Source organism: Garra rufa, chromosome 1 (assembly GCF_049309525.1).
Source record: "Garra rufa chromosome 1, GarRuf1.0, whole genome shotgun sequence".
NCBI lineage: Eukaryota > Metazoa > Chordata > Actinopteri > Cypriniformes > Cyprinidae > Garra > Garra rufa.
Genome location: NC_133361.1, coordinates 44452999 through 44471786, shown reverse-complemented (window position 1 = coordinate 44471786; position 18788 = coordinate 44452999). Strand labels below are relative to the sequence as shown.

The 18788-nt window shown below is 37.4% G+C and overlaps 1 protein-coding gene across 2 annotated transcripts; it reads right to left on the bottom strand.

The window, feature by feature from the left end:
• Positions 1–749: 749 nt before the first annotated feature.
• On the bottom strand, positions 750–12875 carry ciita (class II, major histocompatibility complex, transactivator). Of its 2 annotated transcripts, none has more exons than XM_073833220.1 (20): positions 12745–12875; positions 12352–12402; positions 12203–12256; positions 12083–12109; positions 11867–11944; positions 11741–11782; positions 11365–11502; positions 11185–11277; positions 11040–11090; positions 10841–10960; positions 8556–8603; positions 6800–8474; positions 3023–3202; positions 2870–2935; positions 2666–2746; positions 2487–2570; positions 2103–2186; positions 1932–2015; positions 1656–1739; positions 750–1079 (listed from the first exon to the last, which is right to left on the bottom strand). In XM_073833220.1, the coding sequence occupies exons 1-20, from the start codon at positions 12764–12766 to the stop codon at positions 1004–1006; spliced, it is 3138 nt and encodes a 1045-aa protein (XP_073689321.1). In that variant the 5' UTR covers positions 12767–12875; the 3' UTR covers positions 750–1003. The 2 variants fall into 2 exon arrangements, with proteins under 2 accessions (XP_073689321.1, XP_073689322.1); XM_073833221.1 differs by having other exon boundaries at positions 11741–11779.
• Between the last annotated feature and the right edge of the window lie 5913 nt (positions 12876–18788).

Below are 18788 nucleotides of genomic sequence, written 5' to 3'. Positions count from 1 at the left end.
AGCTTAAGACTTCTCTCTATTGCTTAGTAAAAGTTTGTCTTAGCAGCTTTGTGAATAGGTTTTAAGAGAAAACTTTTAGCTAAAATGTTTACTGCTATTTAGGAGAACTCTTAGTGGTAAGATAAAGAAGGCCCAGAACTATAAGCTATTGTTTGGTTTTACTCCTAGTAATGAATGATTAGGGAAATTTTCCCATTGTGTTCCTCATATTTATAATCCTGTGGAACAGGAAGTCATAGCTCCCATTTCATGCTCCTGGTCACCCTGGTGTACCAAAAAAGAAAAACAATTGAATGGAAATATACTTGAGATATTTTTCTAGGGGTGCCAATAATTGTGGCCAACATGCATTGGAGAAAAAACATTTATTTCATAATGAGTTTTCCCCCCTTCTTTAAATCGTTTCACTTAAATGAAAGGTTAGAATTTAGTGAATTTTTGGAATGAAAGATCAAAAGGATAAACAATGCAGCTTTTTTCCACAGCCGCCTTTGCTCTTATTTACCGAGGGTGCCAATATTAGTGGAGGGCACTGTATATATCAAGAAATTTAAAACATGCTTATTGTAGAAGATTTAAGAGGTGTATACAAGTCATTGTATGTATGCTTTTCATTTTATTGCACATATTTATTCAGCCTCTGAAAACTGCAACTGAGCAGAGAATCAAAGCAGCAGTTTTACCTAATGTTTGTCAAATTATGAATTATAGAAGCACCTAATCGTTTGATGTATCTGACATCTGAAATTGTCACAATCAAAAGCAGACTCAGAGAACTTGTTTATTGGTAAAAAAATACAGTATATAAAAAAAGTACTTTTAGTGCTGAGGAACAATATATTTACAAAGTGTCAGAAAGTGCAAGTCAGTCATAATTTCAGTCACATGCAATGTGATGAGAAACTGAAACAGCATTTTAAAGCAGTTTAGTGTCTTTGTTGACAAACGTTGATGAAATATGTTTTTGTAACAGTATCCAATCCATGAATTTTTAAAATGTGCATTAAAGTGATCTTATCCGTGAATCTTGAAGACGAAGGTGCTCAAAAACTCCATATGGAATGCAGTCATTCCACAGCCTAATGAAAGGGAAAGAAAACAAGAAAATTTGCATATCAAGAAATGTTAAGTTATAGCCACTTGACTGTAGATTTGCAAGATCTCTTATTTTCTGTGGTTAAACTAGCTCAGATGTGACCCTGGACCACAAAACCAGTCTTGAGCAGCATGGGTAAATTTGTAGCAATAGCGAAAACATACATTGTATTGGTCAAAATGACCGATTTTTCTTTTATGCCAAAAATCATTAGGATATTAAGTAAAGATCCTATCATAAATATATCAAAACTTAATTTTTGATTAGTAATATGCATTGCTAAGAGCTTCATTTGAAAACTTTAAAGGCGATTTTCTCAATATTTAGATTTTTTGCACCCTCAGATTCTAAGAATATTGTCCTATTCTAACAAACTATACATCAATGGAAAGCTTATTTATTCAGCTTTCTTAATGTTTAATGATGCTCAGTTTTGAGATGCTAATATCTGATACCTAATTACAAGAAAAAGTTATCCAAGTAAAAGCTAATGTGCAGGCCTATCCGACCACAAATCCGAAAGAACGGTAGATGTAAAGTTTTTAAAAATGAGACTCACTCCAGAGACTTCATTCCTGTGCAGTTTTTCAGAGCAGCGCTGAGCTTTGTAGCTCCAATGTCTGTGAACTTGTTAAACTTCACACTGAAAGTAAATAAGAAGAAAGGCACAGATATAATACAACACATTTCTTGCATTTTTAAAACATTCATTAAAAAAAGAACAGAACAAAAACTTAGTCAAAATGACTAAGATACTTACTTTTGAAAATGAAACTAAATTATTGTTGTATAAATCTTTTTAGAAAGCTTTAACATGATTTGAATAAATACTTACTCCAGATCCTGCAGGAAGTTCATGTCTGGTAAAACCAAGGCCAGATTTTCAGCTCCACTGTCAGCAATTGCATTTCCATAAAGGCTAGAAGTGAGTAAAGTGAAATCATTTTAACAGTGAGGTCTTATAAACACTTAGTCTTGGTAAATATATTTCCGAGGGTGTCTGTACCTGAGGCTCTGTAGAGAAGGAACTGATGGCAAAGCTTTAGCAAGTTTTTCCACTCCGGCATCTCCAATGTGATTTTGAGACAGACTGTATGGTGGGAACATTCAACAGTTTAGTTGTGACACAGTTGTTCCTTTACTAGTCGTAATTTCTTTGGAAAACTGTTTTTTCTTAGACTATTAAGAACCCATGTGTAATATTTAAGCTCTTAAGGGCCAGTGCAAACTGCCCTTTGGCATTGAAATAGTACTGTCAGGATTTACTAAAGACGTGCAGTGAAGAACTAGCGCCGAAAAGGCGTGGACACAGTTATTTTTTGTGACCTTACTGAATATGCATTTGTAGGAGTTGGAGTAGGAGTAGGAGTCTAAATGTTTCAAAACTTACTTTAGCAATTTCAGACATTCCAAGAAATGTACAACGCCAGCTAGCTTCTCAGCTCCAGAGTCTCCTATTTGGTTTTTCTCAAGGCTGAAAGACAAACAAAGAATCAAGAAAATTATAAATTGATTATATTACTTTTAATAGTCTTGAAACCGATATCCACAACTGAACAGCATACTCACTCCAGATGTTGGAGAGACTGCAGAGAAGGCAGGACCTCTATGAGCTTAGGGAAAAGTTCAGGACCATTCTGCACTCCAAGCCTGCGATGCAGAACACAACCACATATTATAAAAAACAACAACGAGTGGATACAAGCATACACAGGAAAGGAAAACAGGAACTAGCAACAATAGCAGAAGAAGATAAGAGTGAGGTTTACTTACTCAAATTCCAGTCTCTGAAGATGCCGGAGGGCTGGTACACCTTCATCCAGTGCAGACACAAATTCACTGGAAATACAAACATGCTCTTATCAACATTATTGATTATTTTTATAGTCATCAGATGCACTATCAAACACGAATTTGATGCTGAACCTCATTGGTAGCTTCTTCTCTCTGTGAATTTGGACGAGGACAGGCAGGCTTTCTATGTGATACCCTTGTGTTGCCTTGAGTGGGTGCAAGGTGAATTTCTCAATGGCACTTTTCAAGTTCAGTTCATCATTGCTTTGATGCAACTCTTCCCATAAGCCAATGGTGTCTGCTGTATGCGCCCTAATAGGAAAACAAACAATAATATAGTAAACAAACATCATAAAAAAATAAATGAAAACCGTATGCTTAAAACAATTATGTCGCGAAACACAAAAACAGCAAAGTTTTCCATGCTTATTTTCATGCAGTTACAATTCATTTCAAAAAGGGTTTCTAAAAGGACACAAGTTGTCAAACTTGTGCCCAACTTTCCAAAATCATCATTATTCCTTTGTCGTTATTCACTGACAGTCTTTATATGCATTCTAGCTTTGATTTCCATGTTCATGAAAAAAAGAAGTGAACTAGTGAATCTAATTAGTCTTCCTGTTTTGCGAATCAGAATAAATGTCTCAAAACAGCTCCATATAGTTCGCTTTTTTGCATGGTCGAAAGCTCAGCTGGCACGAACTTGGACCTATACAGATTGTACGAATCCTGTGAAAAATGTGACTCAAGATGAAAGAGCTGAAAGATGAGAGATTGAAAAACAAGCTAAAGCAGGGCATACACTGTGCAATTTTCGTCCAATTTTTGTGCGATTTCCACCAGGTACTATCTCAAACTGTACGAGAAGATTGCATTCCTGTTGAAAAAAACAGCATATGTTGGTTAGGTAGGTTTTGATGCTGGGATGCTGGTCCTTTGCTGGTTAATGCTGGTCCTTAGCTGGTTTATGTTGGTCCTTAGGTCGGTTTTGATGCTGTATGCTGGTTTATGATGGTCCTTAGCTGGTCATGAATCAGCTAAGGACCAGCATAAACCAGCTAGGGACCAGCATTAACCAGCTAAAACCAGCATCCCAGCATTAAAACCTACCCAACCTTTCAACAGGGATGCGATGCAAAGCCAAAGCACACGATTTATATGCTCACACTACGGTCCGATTGACAAGCTGCGACTTGACTGCTCACACTATAGACCTTTTTTCTGAGTAAACGATGAGCGCCAGCTTTACGAATTCTAACGTCAGATTGGATGCTCTTCTGTTCCGGTCTCCATTCAAATAGCATCTATCCGTTTTTAATGTAGCTAACGTCGGCAGCTTTGTGTCATTTACACACTCATTAAACTTAGAGGAGTAAAGCACTGACAAATGACGGTCATTGCTACAATGCAAAGTGATGGCGCCATAAAGCCATGTGCTTTTTAAAAACATTTTAATAGTTTTACCATTAGACTAACAGCTCGGAATATACTCTACTTTGACTAGAAACACTGGAGACTGGAAATGCAAAGCATTTTTCAGGTTAAGAGTCAGGCTTGAATTCCACATTCAGGAAAAACATCTATACGTGTAAAATCAACACGTCATGTCCATAGACTGTAAAAAAAAAATATGGAGGTAGTGTCCGTGATGTCACCCGTAGGTTTCTGAAGAGCGTTTTTGAAGCTCATAGTGGGAGGGAGTCGGCTGTCACCGTCTTGGAATCGCGTCACTCTCGGATAATCGAAAATGGGCAATAAGGCGGGAAGTGGGCGGAGCTGGTTGATGAAAAACACACCCGCGCGACAGCGGTGACAGCAGCGGCAATCCACCTGTCACTCAAGTGGCCACGCCCTTAATTATGCAGAAATGTATAGCTTAATATAACCTAAACGGGAGAGTTATAAAAAAAATCACCCCCTCACAGTTGACATGAAGGGCAAGATTAACTTTATAAACCAAAACCCCTTCTTGTACCAGGCTGTAAACATTTTTTTTTTCTGCTGTAAAGTTGGCCATTTTAACATGGGGAGTCAATGGGATTGACTCCCTTTTGCAGCCAGTCTCTAGCGGCCAGTCGATTTGCAGTCTAAGTTACTTCCGTGTTGGTTTCAATAGAGCGAGAGAGAATTTACCGCTTGGTCACACGCCCTGAACCCGGAAGTGTGGCTGTTTCAGAAAAATAAACATGTTACCAAAGGAGAAACATGATATGTGGACAGTGACACATTAAAAAGGCTTGTGTGTTGTTGCCATAACTCAAGTTTAGCCTCCACCAGTTCGTTCCACACCACAGGCCATGTCGCCATGGTTTCATTTCTGCTTTTGTGCAGGCCCGTTAAGCACAGAAACACTGAGTTCAGGGCAATCGCTTCGTAGCTCTGCTTCAACTTCGGACATGTCAGAAATTCATACGATTGCCAGTCAGGAGAGGTTCATCACTTCTCGTTTTCCACTGCACACTGCACGACAAACAACGCGTGATTCAAAAAAAGAGTCACACGAGTGAGAATTCGGCTCAAAAACAGACGCAAATTGCACAGTGTATGCCCGGCTTAAAAGTTTTACGCCACATTCGTTGTTCATACTATCGGGTAGGTTTAGGTGTAGTGCAGATGGTATGTTGTTTTAAAACATTAGGAATCTTTAGAGTTATAGCACCACTCAACGGATATTTCAAGTCAGAACTGCAGTGGCACATAAAAAAAAACCAGGATCACATAAAACGTACCATATGTGTATTCATCTGTTCCGGGGGGAAAAAAAACACTTTTTTATCGCCACCCAGTGGACATTTCACATTGAAACGTACATGCAGCTACCTTTTTTTTCATCTTGCGAAACAGTTTTCACAGATACGTTTTCGTTATGAGATCAGGTTGTTACTTTAAGTTATTTGATCTTGTTCATTAGTGAATCAGCCTTTTGATCTTTTAAATGAATGAATCGTTTGTTCAGTGAATAACTTTACAATTTTCATTGGATCATCACACAGTGACCGCTTTTATGGTACTTTTATGATGCCTAAAAGGGTTAGTTCACCCAAAAAATTCATTAATTACTCACCCTCTTGTTGTTCCAAACCTGTAAGGCCTTAGTTCATCTTCAGAACACAGATTAAGATATTTTTGATTAAATCCAAGAGGTCTCGGATCCTCCATAGACAGCAAGGGTACTTCCCCGTTCAAGGCCCAAAAAAGGTATCGAGAACATCGACAAAATAGTCCATGTGACATCTGTGGTTCAATCGTAATTTCATGAAGCTATGAGAAGCCATTTTGGAGAGTATCACGATGCATGCGCACACTTTTCTCTAGACATAAACAAAGCGTGGCACACTTGTGTTGTACATCAGCAGCATGTGAGAAACACATATGAGAAAAGCACGTGCATGCATCAGGATAATCCCCAAAACGGCGCTAGGTGGACACAGAGAAGAATTGTTGAATAAAGTTGTTATTTTTGTTTTCTTTGAACACAAAATGTATTCTTGTAGCTTCATAAAATTACGATGAAACCACTAATGTCACATGGACTATTTTGTTGACGTTCTTAGTTCTTAAACGTGGTAGTACCCTTGCTGTCTATGGAGGGTAAGAGAGCTCTTGTATTTCATCAAAACGAACAAAGTCCTTATGGGTTTGGAACAACACGAGGGCGAGTAATTAATGACAGAATTTTCATTTTTAAGTGAACTAACCCTTTAACATTTTTTGAAGCTCAAGATCTTCATTTTCCCTTCCCTGTAATTGCATGGGAATTTTAGTCTTAAAATATCCAATTTTTGTATTTCACAGAAAAAGTTAATTCATAAAGGTTATGTAGTCGATGTTAGGGTGCTTAAATGATGACAGAATTTTCATTCTTAGGTGAACTATTCTTAAAAGCAATGCATTTTGACAGCTTCTCACCAGAATGATTTGATACATTTGAGTCCCACAAGCTCTTTCAGGCCACTGATGGGAATGCATGTATCTTGCAGGTTGATGGAGAAGGTCCGCTTCAAACTGCTGGCATGTTGGAGAAGATGGCATATAACGTACACATCCGACGGGCAAAGCTGCGTTCCATAGAACGACAGATTGTCAGGCAGGTTCTTTAACAGCAGTTTGGCAAATTTGGCGCTGCAGGTCTCATACACACAATGAAAAAGTTCTAGCAACCTGGCAGGAACCAAATCATTAGGCTTCATGCTCTCCAGATGAGTTTCGACAGCCTTTTTTTTGGCTTTTATGTTGACGCTGCTGTCGAGAATGCTGACTCCATCAGGAGGCTTCTGGAAGATCAAGCCCGTGACAAACCTCTGAAGCACGTCCTGAGACTCTCCCTGAACCTTTCGTTTCTTCTGATGGACTACGCTGTTTGCCACCACCATTTTTTCGTTCACCTGTTTCGACTGTACCAGGTGCACAGCACTCAGGAGGTTCTGAGTGAAAAGGTCTGCAAAGTGGTTTTCCTGACGCTCAGACGTTTTGTACGACGTAAGTATGCCACTTTTAAGACCACAGTCCAGCAGCTCTGTAGAACTGACAGGGTTTACACATGTATCGTGATTCTTGAATCCCTCCCATGCAATTTTGCATAGTTGTGGGATGTCCAGCTGTTTGCTATTTTTATTTCCAAAGCTAGCCTCTTGCAGATGCTTGGAGGTCACTCTTTGGTACAAGTCCGTGAGGGTTGATGGCAAATCATCATTGCTGCTTACGTCTTGCTGCTCGAGCAGGAAGCAGGTAGTCCAGCAAAGCAGAGGGTTAGAGCATAAACTGGAAATGTATCTGTGATTCCTAATCTGTTTTAGTGCATTTTCTTGGAGGGAAGCATCTTCGAAATATTTTGACGTATACAACTCAATGTCCTCAGGAGAGAATCCACAAAGCTCCAAAAGGCTGTCCATTTTTCGCAGCACCTGATTTAAAACGTCTTTAGGCCTTGTGGCGATGAGAAGCGTGCAGCCTGAGAAGATTTCCTTTTGGAACAAACCTGAAAATAGCTGTTTGATGGTGTATTTAGTGTTTGTGTGTGATTTAGCAGGGGCCTGGAGAAGCCCCTCAAAGTCTTTAATGTGATCAAAGCTGTCAAAGATAATGAGAACTTCTTCAGGACAGGACAGAATGTGTTTGAACACGGAGTCTGAGTCCTCGCAGCGAGGAGACATTGACAAATCGAACAGTAAGGCTTTCAAGCTGTAGTTAGATTGTGTGAGGTCTAAGATTTTACAGTTCAACAAAAAAACAAACTGAAATTGAGGCAGGCTGTCGCTCGCCCAGTCCAAACATAAGCGCTGAATGAACGTGGTTTTCCCCACTCCGGCTTTTCCAAGGAGAGCCACTGACTGTTTTGGTTTGGAATCACTGTTATGAAACAACTGACTTCTGTTCAGCTTCGCTTTCTTTCGCTCTGAATCACTAAGGACAACCAGTTCCTTCTCCAGACACTTGTTTGCATTCTTGCCAGATTTGATAAGGAGTTTCCTTTGAACCAGATGCATGTCCACATAGTGTGACTCCATTTCCATTCCCTCACGCATAGAGCAGCAGACATCTCTCATGTGGGATTTTATTTGATGAATGTAGTCCTTAACGCATTCTGTAAAACAAACATTTCTCATAATTCACATAGTCTAATATAATCACTCAAGCTTAAACAATGACTAAATTGGTTTCTTACCCGGTGCTTCTGGGCGGATGTTCCTGTCTTTTTTTTGTGGGTTTCCTTCTGTAATTTGCAAAAACAAAACAAACTATTAATTTGTGTTCAGAATAGCTAGTCCATGCACAGAACTACCATAAAAAGGTTACATGATAACCTCCTATCCAACTATCCTAACTGTAAAATGCCACAGTTTCTCTGTTTACAAAGAATATAAATTTTCTTAAATAAAAAATAAATAAATCAATAAAAAAATCCCAGATTGAAAATGTACTCCTGAAAGGTTCATCATTCTCTCTTATATAAGAGTAACTGATATACCAGTCATTTGGTCGATTATTAGGCTGATAGCCCTTTTTATTTGCATTTAGCTGAAGAAAATGATCACCTATCCAACTTTTGATGTCTCTGACACAAGCTAGCAAATCAGATAAGGACTTTGACCCAGGTTTTATTGGCATCATGTATAATTTGGTTTCGTCTGGATAAATGTGAAATGTGAAAAAAAATTAGCGGATAGGCGGGCATGGTATAAGGCAGATAAAATCCGTCCCAAAATGGAGCCCTGCGGCACCCCATACTTAACAGAAACAGGCGATAAATGATGAACTGAGGACAACTGAGAATCTCAACTAAAGCTCCAGAAGGAAATACGATGCATTAAGAGCCAGGGTGTGAAAACTTTTGAACAGAATGCTGATTTGTACATTTTACGTACTTTGCCTAAATGTCTTTTTTTTCATTTAGTACTGCCCTTCAGAAGCTACAGAAGATACTTATATGTTTCCCAGAAGAAAAAATAAGATTCCAAAAGTTTTCACCCCCAGCTCTTAATGCATAGCTTTTCCTTCTAAAGCATCAGTGAGTGTTTGAACCTTCTGTAATAGTTGCACATGAGTCCCTCAGTTGTCCGTAGTGTAAAAAGATGGATCTCAAAATCATACAGTCATTGTTGGAAAGAGTTCAAATACACAAATATCCTAAAAAAAAAATAAAGAATTTGTGGGACCTGAAGGATTTTCCTTAAGAACAGCGGTCAGTTTAACTGCTCATGACAAACAAGGGACTCATGAACAACTATCACTAAACAAAAAACAGCTGTGGATCATTCACATAATAATTCACATGCAAACTTTTGAACGGGGTCATTTTTTATACAAAATGAATTCTTTTAAATTATTTTCTCGTGGACTATATGTAAATGTATTTTATGGGAAATATCTTATTCATGTCAGTACTATATATAAAATAACATGCATTTTGTATGATCCCTCTTAATTTGGTAATATAATTACATTTTGAAGTTTCTGCAAGGTGAATGTAAAATTGGCTTCAACTGTATGTGTTTTAAATGAATATATTTAAAGCCTGAAATGTTGTGTTTATCACTATTTATGAGAGTTTTTCTTTTGTGAAAAGCTTTATCTGAACTGTAAATCATGTCACTTTATGGTTTAATATGTTACCATAGACATTGCCCTACCCTGCTCATACTGGGTTAAACATTTTATTTGTGCAGCTATTCAAAAGGTTCATGAAAGCCTTAAATTGATTGAAATTAAAAAAATTTTTTACAGATACCCTGTAAATAGTCAAATAAAATCTCTTCCTTGATGTTTGTTGATATTTGTGTTTTGAAAATGTTTTTCACTGACATTTCGACTCCTATCCAATTGATCATGTCTTTTTATTTGGACTAGTTTTATTTATTTTGGGCTACCAAATTTAAAGAGTGCCTGCCCGAAGGGCTACCAAGGATTTTTGCAAGCGCTGACCTACTTTCTTTCTAGATGCTACATTCTGAACAACCTCTAAACTAAAAGCATTTCTTGCACAGTCCTGTTTGTATGTGTGTAATCCTATGGAAGAATGATTAAAAGGTGATGTGTGTCATTTTTTCTTTCTCTGTTTCATAAGTAATCCATTTATAGAATGATTACCCCCCCCCCCCCTCCATAGAGCCCCTTTGCATTGAACTTGCACTTCCCCATAGAAACTCTATTTCTTGCAAAACTAAACACAAAGCTTCTCAGGGGGAACGCAATAGTTTTGCGAGAAAACGCAAATGATTTGCAAGCTAACCCAAAAGCACTGAAATATAAATAGAATTTATCACAAATATAATTTCTCCCATCTCATACTCTTGTCTCCTTAGGGGCTGCCTTTATTTTTACTATTCCATCTGAATTACATATTTTAACAATAGAGGCACTGAAAATTATTTGAACAGATTCTAAAGTTTGCAGACCTTGTGATACACTTGGATAAAACACATAATTGCTTTCATCCAACCCTGAGCTCACCTTTTGTAGGGGAGGGAGTGTCGACAGATACTGGTGGCAAACCCTGCCATGCGCTGTCTGAGGATGAGCCAACTGGAAGCATGGAACCAGTGAGCTCTGACGGGGCGACTGTGCCATCGGCTGAAAGAGGATGATTTCAGTTAGTACTGCTAACCCAAAAAGCACAACTATTCACGAGACCATCTTTTGTTTAACTTACCAGGTGAAAGAGGAATTATCTGAGTGCCTGGACTCACACACTGGGGTGACACTGCAGATATTAAAAGTGAAAATAGAGATACAGTATATTAAAAGAACATGCAGGCACAAGCAAATATCTAATGATGCTTTTACAGTTGACTCACCAATTACATATGTAGGCCCTGTTGGAACCATAGTGCCAATTAGAGGCGGCGTAAGAGGGCTGATCGTCTGGATGATTTGTAGAGGTGAACCACCTAAGATATCCAAAGACTCACAATCAAACTCAAAGCCAAGGCTTTGTTTCTTGAAAACGCAAGTACAGTATGAAAACAGCTACTCACCACTAGGGGGCAGAGTAAGGGGGCTGAAGGGAAAGTGCAGTACATGCTGGAATTGGTTTGAGCTTAGATGGAAACTACTCTCAGGGGTAATGGTGGGCAATCTTACGTTTGAGGGACTTTCTGGGTATGGTGGTGCTGCTGCAATACAGACATCAGACTTTCTGTTAGCAACACCTCGTTTTGTGGTTTATTAAACTGAAATAAATATAGGTTTCCTTCCTTTTTTTAATTAAGTAGGTAGTTCTAAGAAAATGTTAGTTACTTAAAAACAGAAGTAAAAAAAATAGCTTGTTTAAAACTACTTTTTAAAAGAGTGCAATAATTAACAGTGGTACTTCTGGTTCTCACTACTACTACATTGTGATGTTTGATTTACCCCGTTTGCGTTTCGGCCTTCTGGGTTTGTCTGGATCAGCTACTGACAGAGAGAAAACACACCTCTTACTGACTGAATTCAATGCAGATCTTTTATCAGAGAACATCTAAGAGAAATTAGCATTACCTTTTCGCTTTTTGTTTTTCACTTCATCTGGGAAAAAAACACTTTCTGGTAGTGGAGTGCAGGTTGTGTCTGCATCAACTGTTTGCAAAGCAGATTTGAAAGACTTAGACCTTCTACTAAATTTATTTTTGAAAAAAAAAAAAAAATCTAAATCAAATGAACTATCAAACATGTGATTAAAGAAATTATTCTATTCAAATTATATTCTTGTCTTACCTGGAAATTTATCGAAGATGTTGGGATCTGCCAAGACACAATGAAAGTATTAATAGCATTCATGTCAATTACATACTATTATGCAATACATTTCATCATAGAGCAATAAGTGAAACTGACCGAATTCTTCTTCAAAAGACTCAAGTGACGAGATATATTCTAAGAGAACGTTGTCTGTAAAAACAGTAAGAAAAGATGAATATTCCCATTTGAAAACGTACAGAGCTACATTTGTTTACCACGTTAAAACAAACACTGCATCTACTTACCAGGTAAAAGTTCAGACATTGGATCTTGGACAACATCTTGCGATTCAGCATCTGTTGTAACATAGTATTGCATTATTTAAGACATAAATGTGCCACAGGGAAAACTTACTGATAGTAGCATTAATAGTAACCGCTTATGGCGTAGACGCGCAAGATGCTGTGGAGCGCGCGCGCGCGCCCTTCCTTTGAGAAAATAAAAGAACGCGAGGGAAAAAAAAAAGTCTGTTTATAAAATAGAAACATTTGTCTGACTATTGATATTATAATTTTGTTTTGCACATTTTATATAAATGACTGCTTTATGCACCGTCAAAGTAAAATAAGTTTGGCTACGACACAACAACGCATTCCAAATATAACTGTCTAATAAATTTAAATATCTTTGTACATTACCTGTTTCACAGCGAGGTTCCATGGTTGCTGAAGAATTATTAATCCATTACGTTAAAGTTGTGAAGCAAAAAAAAAAGATTTACACTGTAATAAACGCTCGACGTCCTCAGATTACCCAGGCTTATGCATTGTCTGGCAAACGCCAAAACTGGTTACACCTTCACTGCTTGCTTTTACTTTCACTATGAGTAGGGAGTTGGTTTGGCTCGGCAAACACCAGACTTACCCAGACTCGGTCGTTTAGCAAATCTGATCTCTCACAAGCGACATGCATTCTGTGTCGTGTTGATCATTTTGATTTTTTTTTTACTGAGATGATGGAGATAAGGCACTAAGGACCCGACACAGTTCCTATATGCAAATAATATAGTTTTATTTATTTATTTATTTTTATTATAATCTTTTTAGGTCAAGGTCTGTTCCACCTATAGTCTTATTTAAATGCTGCTTGCTAAAGTAGCCTATTTCAAAAGAGACATGCATTTTTACAGTAAATTAGTGTAAATAAAATGCTCATTTTTAATTTTCATGCAACTGTTAAGTCATCATGTGACCTTACATTTAAGCAACTGTTAATATTAATACATTTTACAATAACAAACAGATTGATATATTGATATATAATTTCAAAGTAAGGATTTTTTCTAATTTAATAAAAAAAATAAAAAATCTTAAGAAGCTGTTAAAAAGCAATTTATGTTGACCCTTTTTTTCTAAGCTTGGCACACCTATGCAGAAATGCATAACTCAGGAGTGGCAGGTATTTTCCATTTTCTATTGTGCTTGTTTTTCTTTTCTTTTCTTTCCTTTTTGTAACAGGCTGGTTTTATATAATTCACTGGTTTTGCTTTCATAATTTAAATGATTACTTGACTTTTTTTCCTAAACCAACCTGCCAAAAAGAAAAAAAAAAAACTTTGCAAATGCCAAAACAACTTATTTACAAATGTTTCCCAGCTCCAGATTGACTGGTATGACAAGTACTTTGTTTACTTTGAGTTTTGTATTAACACTGCCCATACCATAAATTTTCCTGCCAACCGGCCTGGTTTGCTGGTGACAACACATTTGGCCTAATTTAACATTCAGTATCTCAGCTGTTATACCAAGGAAGGGTGTCTACCATTAAAAGTTTTAGTGGCTCCTTTTGAGTTTCACCCTGACATTTTGCCTTTTGATCAGCAGTCCCCATGGAAGAAAAAAAACAACAACTTCAGAGTCTATGCCGCACAGCGTGCTTAGAAAGCAACTCTAGTGTCTGAGAGATCTAATTACAGGTGCATCCTGCAGGCAGCGATACTGCCTTCTGGGTTGAAAGCGGCAACGCATAGGAATATTAAGCATGTAATGTAAATGTAGACAGTATTTACATGTTTGTGTAAAATGCTGCAGTGTTGTTTTAAACATTATTTCACAACTCTTCGTTGCATTGCTACTGCAGTGACGTCATTCTTTGTGCACTGGGTTAAAGGAATAGCCCACCTAAAATGAAGCAAATAGCTGCTTGTTCTTAATAAGCAAATCTATAATTAAAATGCTTTTGACTAAAAACATTGCTACTAGCTAAAATAGAAAAAAAGAGTCCTCCGTTCATTATATTGTCTCTATAGTGAAAAAGTAATCTCGTCTGAATCAGGAAAGAAATGTGATCAGATCAAGCACTATTTACAAGTAAAAACAGTTCAAAACCTAAACAAATACGAGGTGGATTTTGATGTGAGAGGACAAAAGAATGGTTGTTATTATGGACTGGTATTTTGGCCAAAAGCAATGGTTTAAAGTTAGCTGCCTTCACTCTTAAAAATAAAAGTGCTTCACAATGCTAACCTTTTTTTGTTTAAATGGTTCCATAGACAACCTTTAACATCTAAAGAACTTTTCTGTTTTACAAAAGGTTCTTTGTGGCGAAAGAAGGTTCTTCAGATTATAAAAAGGTAAAAAAGAAATGGTTCTTTAAAGAACCTTTGACTGAGTGGTTCTTTGTGGAACCAAAACTTATTCTCAGGCCATCCAAAATGTTGACGAGTTTGTTTCTTCATCTGAACAGATTTCGAGAAATAGCTCATTAATGAATCCTCTGCAGTGAATGGGTGCCGTCAGAATAATCCACAAGTAACCCACACGACTTCAGTCCGTCAATAAACTTACTGTGAACTGAAAAGCTCCATGTTTGTAAGAAACAAATCCATTAACACTCCTAAAAATGAAGGCGCTTTAAAAGGTTCTTTACAGCGATGCCATAGAATAACCAGTAAATAAAGCATTTTTCTCCTGAAGTTCTTTTGATGAAGACATTTGTTGCATTTGATCTAGACTTTGCATAAGCAGAAATGGCACTGAAGTTGTGAATCTGTGCTGGGACTAGGGTAAGATGTGTTACCCCCTTTAGTCAACGAAACTGCACTTCTTTGGGCAGTATTCTGACAAATAGAGCCCATCATATAGAGCAAGGGTGGCGAATTCCGGTCCCGGAGAGCCTCAGTCTTGCAGAGTTCAGCTCCAACCTTAATAAAAACTCACCTTGCTGAAGGTTTCTAGTAACCCTTTAGACCTTGATTAGCTTGTTCAGGTGTGTTTCATTAGGGTTAAAGCAAAACTCTGCAGAGCTGCGGCTCTCCCGGATCGACGTTAACCACCTCTTCTATAACGTTTAACTGTCTGTGAGAATGAACATCTTGAATAATGAGAATAATGTGAAATAGACCTGCAAGCAGCAATTAAGGGGCCAAGCACAACAGAGGTAAAATGAAGAGCTAAGGAACTGTCTTTAATTACTCATTAAAGTCCAGAGTTCTCCAACCTCGTTTCATGAGAGCAATCCTCCTGCGGACTTATGCCGCGTTCCAGACAACCCGTAACCCGTGTTTTTCCGACCTTCTACCAGTGAAAGTGCACTGGAATGGCAGTCAAATCCGTGACTTCCCACTCGTGAACTCGTACTAGATCGATGTACTCCCAGTTACGAGTTCTGACGTAACATAACCCGCGAAACAACAAAAGTCAGCCCTAATGCGTGCGGTGTTTATGCAAGTGGCACACGGTGGAAAAATAGAGCTTAGGACAATATAACGTTGCAATCAAATTAATAATAATATAAAAATAATAGTAATTCATAAATGTGCCCAGGCAGTTTGGCGTGACTTGCCTGGAACGCTACAAAGTCGTGAGTCGTGGTTTGAAGTGGTGATTTACCAGTTAAAAAACCTGCCTGGAACGCAGCATTAAGTTCCAACCCTGCTTCAAAACACCTGTCTGTAATTAAGTAGCCATGAACACCTTGATTAGCTGGTCCAAGTGTGTTGGAATAGGGTTGAAGCTGAACTCAGCAGTGTGGTAGCTCTCTAGGAGCAGGGTTCAAGACCCCTGTTAAAGTAGGGTGACCAAACTTCAGGGGACACGTTCTGGCCAGGATTTCTATATTGCCTGAAATAACCAGGTTTTGGCTGTTTGCGCTGTGCAGATCGTTTGTCAAGCCAAAACATGGATATTTTAGGCAATATAGAAATCCTGGGCAGAACATGTCCTCAGAAAATGGCACGTCTGGGGGCCTAATGGTTAGAGAGTTGGACTTGTAATCCAAAGTTTGCGTGTTCGAGTCTGGAGTCTGCTGAAACTATTTATGTGCCCCCAGGTAATGCTTGTGATAACACATACCATTTGTTTAGAATCTGCTAAAGCGCAGTGGAGATATAGCCTCAAGTAGATATTTTGGAAAATTCAGATTCAAAGAAATTAAAAAAAAAAAACTGACTTTCCAATTCAAAAGTTATTAGCAGAAACAGCAAATTTGGTTTGTTAGTGGCACTAGAGAGTTTGAGTTAGAGACTGTGGTTAATGAGGAGACTGTCCTCTATCCATGGGCCTAATTTCGTAACTTTCTCGCAAACGATTCTATAAGATTCCTAACAATATGTTAAAGCATTTGAAAAAATATTTTACTACAAAATTCAAAATGGTCCATGCTCAAAATGACTGACATAGAAATTACTGAAAATTTGGTATTGTTTGATTTGGTATGCTACTCTGAATCTAACAAGATCACTCTAATGATTTTTTGGTCAAACTGTTCTGAAAATATAAACAAAAATGTCAAATTTGTGTATCTTTTGACTGGAATCTGCTAAAGCGTTGTGGAAATATAGCCTCATGTCAATTTTTGTGAAAATTGTGTCAAATTTGTTAATGCGCTTAACAAAAACTTTGGTATCCACCTTTTTCCCGAGTAATTGAAAAGAGCCGTGATGGATTCTAACTTCCGTTTGAGTGCTCTCGTCTCCTTTAGAAATCAATGTCAAAATGTGAAAAAAAAAGGTTGAGTGAATTAAACAAACTTTTTCAATAGAACTAAATGTAAAAATGTTTTTTATATAGCTTGGCTGCCAGAGTAGCAGCAATAAGCTTACTGTAAAGTATTTATTTTGTGTACGAGTAAATCTGTCCATGTCCAGAACTGTATGTAAGAAAACAAGCCTGGCTTAAAGAGCTCAAGTTAAAATACTGTGTGTGAAATAATAAAAAAAAAAGTCATAAAATAATATGCACTCTTATCATTTTGTGGATAAAATCCCATGGACTTCGTCCCGTTCGGGAGCTGTGTATATGTGCCCTCATCTGTTTTCAATACAGCCAACCTCTTATCGCTTCATGCCCCACTAATTAAACCATGCCAAGTTTGTTACTGCAAAAAAGATGGTCATTGCGACACTGTAAAGTGATTTAATCAGGTTTATTGTTTTATTATCAGCTTGGAAAATATGTTAATTTGACTAGAAACACTAGAGAGTGGAATTATAAAGCAGCGTTCCAATCAGGCAACACTTCTACATTCAGGAAAAAGGTGGATATTAAAAAACTTTTTGCCAGCATTGTCTGAAGATGATCTGATCTTTTGGTGAAAATCGGACAAACCGTCTAGGACGAGTTCGAAAAAATAGATTTAATCTTTGGTGTGCATTTGACTTGGCATGAGCTAAGGAACCTTTCTCCAAGACCTCATTGGTTGAAAAGTTATTAGCAGAAATATAAGTGCAAATTTGGCCTATTGGTGGCGCTAGAGAGTTTGAGTTAGAGACTCCAAATGTGCTATGGTTAATATTGAGACTGTCCTCTATCTGTGTGCCAAATTTTATATCTTTCCCGCAAACGGTTCTATGGGCTGCCATAGACTCCCAACGGAAGAAGACTAAAAACTAAAAAGAAAAAAAAACCTACATTTAAAATGGCCAATGAGACAATGACCACATTTACACTACACAATATAATACACATTAAAAATACATATTATACATGCTGTAAAAAAAAAAATCAAGAAAAAAACCCAAATGTACTGGTATTTGCAATGCAAATTCAAAATACAGGAAAACACATGTAAAAAAAACAATATGCAAAAATCCTTCATATAAAAATGGCACACTGCAGTCTATTATTTTTTTTTTTTAGTGCATGTTGGCAAATTGTTAATTTATAAAGCCATGTAATTTTTGATTTTATTAAATTTATCTTTTTCACCCAAAACGGCAGATGTGGAGTAAACTATTTTAAACAATTCAGGATAAGCTGTGAATAATTTGCTGATATTACTCGCACAAAATAAGTCTCTAAAAAGCATTATCTATCTTTCTATCTATATAAACAACTAATTTATGGTCATACTGGTTTTTGAAAAGCAAAACGTTCATGTGTTTATCAGTTACGCAGCATTGTTGTACACTGCCACTTAACAACTTTTTTTTTTATTATTATTTAATCATTCTATGGCCAACTTATAAAAGCAATCCTCTAATTATAAAATAATACAATTAAGGCGCTTTTCTCCTTGCCAAAAATAACGTTTTGTGCCAAAGTCGGTTTTGCCAGCGACGCCATGGAAGAACGTTTTTTGGTTCGGCGAAGAACCTTTCAGTGAACAGTACTTAAAAGAACCATGTTTCTTATGGTGAAGAAGATTTGAATAATCTAAAGAACCTTTTTCCACTACGTTTTGTGGAACGAAAAGCTTCCATGGATTGACTAATGTTCTTCACAAAGCAATAAAAAAACCTTTA